The sequence below is a fragment of the Arachis ipaensis genome, chromosome B10 (genome assembly GCF_000816755.2).
Source record: "Arachis ipaensis cultivar K30076 chromosome B10, Araip1.1, whole genome shotgun sequence".
Lineage (NCBI taxonomy): Eukaryota > Viridiplantae > Streptophyta > Magnoliopsida > Fabales > Fabaceae > Arachis > Arachis ipaensis.
Window position 1 is genome coordinate 128,762,589 of NC_029794.2, and position 3,574 is coordinate 128,766,162.

The 3,574-nt window shown below is 28.9% G+C and overlaps 1 protein-coding gene across 1 annotated transcript in view; it reads right to left on the bottom strand.

Annotated features, from left to right (window-relative positions):
• LOC107621383 (UDP-glycosyltransferase 83A1-like) overlaps positions 1-1,253 on the bottom strand; it is a 4,400-nt gene extending 3,147 nt beyond the window's left edge. The window contains exon 1 of the mRNA XM_016323405.2: positions 991-1,253. Within this exon, the coding sequence (XP_016178891.2) occupies positions 991-1,207 (217 nt within the window). The 5' untranslated portion in view covers positions 1,208-1,253. The remainder of the gene's footprint in view (positions 1-990) is intronic.

Here is a 3,574-nt window from a genome sequence, read left to right on the forward strand (position 1 = left end):
GTGACTATATATATATATATAAGAATTTAATGAATAAATTTATTATTATTATTGTCAAAAAAATACAAAAAATATAGTACAATATTATTGTGCAATTAATAATAATAATAATAATAATTTTATTTTATTTTATTTTTGGACGGGGGACTATTATGTCTAAGAGAAACGTTGGGATTGATTTGTACATTAATTTTTTTGGGGACTAAAATGTCCGTTTTTAAAATCTTTGGAGACTGATCTGGGTAATTACTTTGTTGGAAAATGAACTAGGAACTGATTTGTCTGCTGGAGTAAAATCTTGAGGATTGATCTGTGTATTAATTTTCCTTGAGGACTAAAATGTCCGATTCTAAAATCCTCAGGGACCGATTTGGGTAATTACTCTAATAATAATATTGCATATTTGTGAAAATCAGCGTGTAGGGTCGGATACCTATGGGTTGACCACGGGTAGGGTTAAGGTTGGGTTGTTCTGAACTCACAGGTAGGATAAGGTTGAGTTTTATTAACAAATTTAACTCGCGAGTAGGGTTAGAGACTTAGAGTTGGATTCAAATCCTACCCTAACCATTGCCACCTCTACGCTCTATTTAAGGGTTTATTGTTATCCAATGAATTGCTGCAAGCACAAGACTAGATTTAAACTTCCAACATTTACTTAAACAGATGAGTGAACTGACTATTTGATCAATCCAAGTTAATTATGTTATCTTACTTCTGAAAAAATATTTCTTTTAATATTAAAAATAAAATATATAAAAAAAAGATGTCCAAAAAAATATACACAAAAATAGTATATGTAATTAGAAGAGTTTTGGATATTCCAAAAAAATCCATATTTTAGTTGTTGATTTCACTTAGAAAATTTATATATAATTGATATTATCGGCTAAAAGCATTGGTATTTTTGAAATTTGAAATAGGAAAAATGTTAAAAAAGTTAAAAACAAGTTTATTTGGTGAGTGCAATTTGAGATGTGGTATTCTTACCATTAGAGTCTATGATTCCATCCTCAATAAGCTTTGGTATGCTGCACTGCAAGGCTAACATAGCTGCTGATGCAGGATTAAACAGAACTCCTCTGATTCCAATCTTTCTTGCAATTTCCAACGCCCATGCCATAACAAAATCAGCAACTATGCAGCTTACTGTGACACCATCTTTCAATCTAAGATCTTCAATAACCCTCTCAAGCATAGCAGGCATGTTATTCAATATAGAATCAAATAGTTCCCTGATATTATTTCTGTCTGCATCATTTGATTATTTTAGAGACCAATTTGAACAACAAGTAATTTTTCAATGACTAATTTGATTATTTACTCATTGAAATAAAAATAGACGAATGCTATAAAATAATTAGAATTTATTGTTTTTGTTTATTAGTTAATTATTAATGTTTAAAAGTATGAGATAAAATATAGAAAAAAAAAAGATAAATAGGTCCCTGACTTTTTGCCCCGTAGACATTTTCGTTCTTAATCATTAAAAAATACTTTTAAGTCCCTGACCTTCACAAAACTTAGATGGATCAGTCCCTAACGGAGGCATTTGGACGGATCAGTCTTTGACAGAGGCATTTGGACGGAGGGACTGATCCGTCCAAATTTTGTGAAGGTCAGGGACTTAAAAGTATTTTTCAATGGTTAGGGACAAAATTATTTGCGGGACAAAAAGTCAGAGACATATTTATTCTTTTCTTTAAAATATATTATTAAATTACTAAACTAAAAGAATTAAACTAAAAAAATTAAATTCATAACTAATTGATGACTAAAAATAATAACTTCTGACTACTTTTTAATATTTTTTCATAAACATATTTATAAATTTTAAATATTAGTTACAATCTCGCAATCAATGAATGGGGATATAAATTGACAAGGAAAGAAGATGAAAAAATTGCAATCATTTGTTATGCTATTCTTCTATATAAGTAAGAAAAACTTAATGCTACAAAAATATTCATAATCATTAATTTTTCTTTTAGTTTGTAAATTCTATAAATTATTATAAATAAAAAGATAAATGGTTATGCATATTTTTGCCTTCATACAAACAGAATTATTCCTATTCACTATGGATCACCAGGGGCTTCTATCATGCATGACCCAACAAGCATTTATGTATGTCCCCTTTGCCAGAAATTGCTAATAGTAACTTCAGAATTGGAAATAATAAATGTGCTACATAAGAAACAGATGTTATTTCACAAGAGACGGCATTGGTCATGATTAGCAATTCATAATCGAAAACCATTTTAGATAGATTTTTGTGAGTTCATTAGTTAAACCTACAAACTCTTGTATATTTAGAGTTGGAAATTGGCTATGTTCGACGACCTGCACCTATAATCTGTTCTATATTTACGTCCGGGTAAATAACTTAAATAAGTTCTTTTGGAAAAAGAACTTAAAGTATAAGGACTTCTATTAATAGTAGCTTATAAATAAGTTATTTTGTGTTTGAATTTTTAACTATAGAAATACTTATTTTAAAGTTGTAGCGTTTGGATAAATAACTCAAAAAATACAATTTTTTAACATAAGAGAATGGATATTAAAATAACGATAATAACAAATACTTTCCATTATTGAAGGTTAATTTTACATAATCAAATCACTAAAATTACAATTGATCAGGCAATTGATTCTTTATTTGTTCTCTAATTAGTTCCATTTTTCTAGTATTTTTAGCATTCGATTCTTCCCACGTAATATCATTAGAAACTGGTTCTTCTACTTCACCTTCACCTTCACCCATAAGATCAAAATTTTCATAAAATTCTTCAAATTGTTCATCGCTTGTGCCATTCCGTCGAATAAAATTGTGTAAAGCCATACAAGCACCAATAATTCATTCCAATCAGCTTTAAATTTTCTTCCGGACTTGCCACTTTCATGAATTTGTTGGGGAAGAACATAAAAAAAAAAAGAAAATTATAAAACTAATTATAAAAATAATAGCAAGTTGTATAAAAATAAAATCACATATAAAAAAATAAAATTAAAATCACATCTAAAAAAATAAAATTAAGACTGAAATTTCATAGCATACAAAATATTCAATACAAATTTAATAATAAAAATAGAATGATAAAATGATAAAAAAAATACCTGGAAGAAATATATGCTGGTTCAGATGGAACAGAAGATGGTGGTGAAGGGTCAATACTTCCAGCAGATGAATCATTACGTGAAAATGGTGGTGGAAGGCCAACACTTCCCGTAGATGGAACATTGCGTGAGGATGATGGTGGAAGGCCAGTGCTTCTAGAAGATGGAACCTTGCGTCAAAATGGTGGTGGATGGCCAGTATTTCCAGCAGAAACAGGAAACATTTTTCCACAGAATCAAGAACGAAAGTAAATTTTTTTGTTTTGAAATCAAATTTTTTTCACGGAAGTGATAAAATGACTTATCAAAAAGCAGAAAGTCATCTATTTTTACTTCTTCCAAAAGTTATAAATTAACTTTTCGGGAGGTTAAAAGCTCTTCTTAAAAATAGTGCCAAATACGCTTATCGTAACTTTTCATAATTCAAAAGTAAAAAAAAAAAAAAAGTAACTTTTGT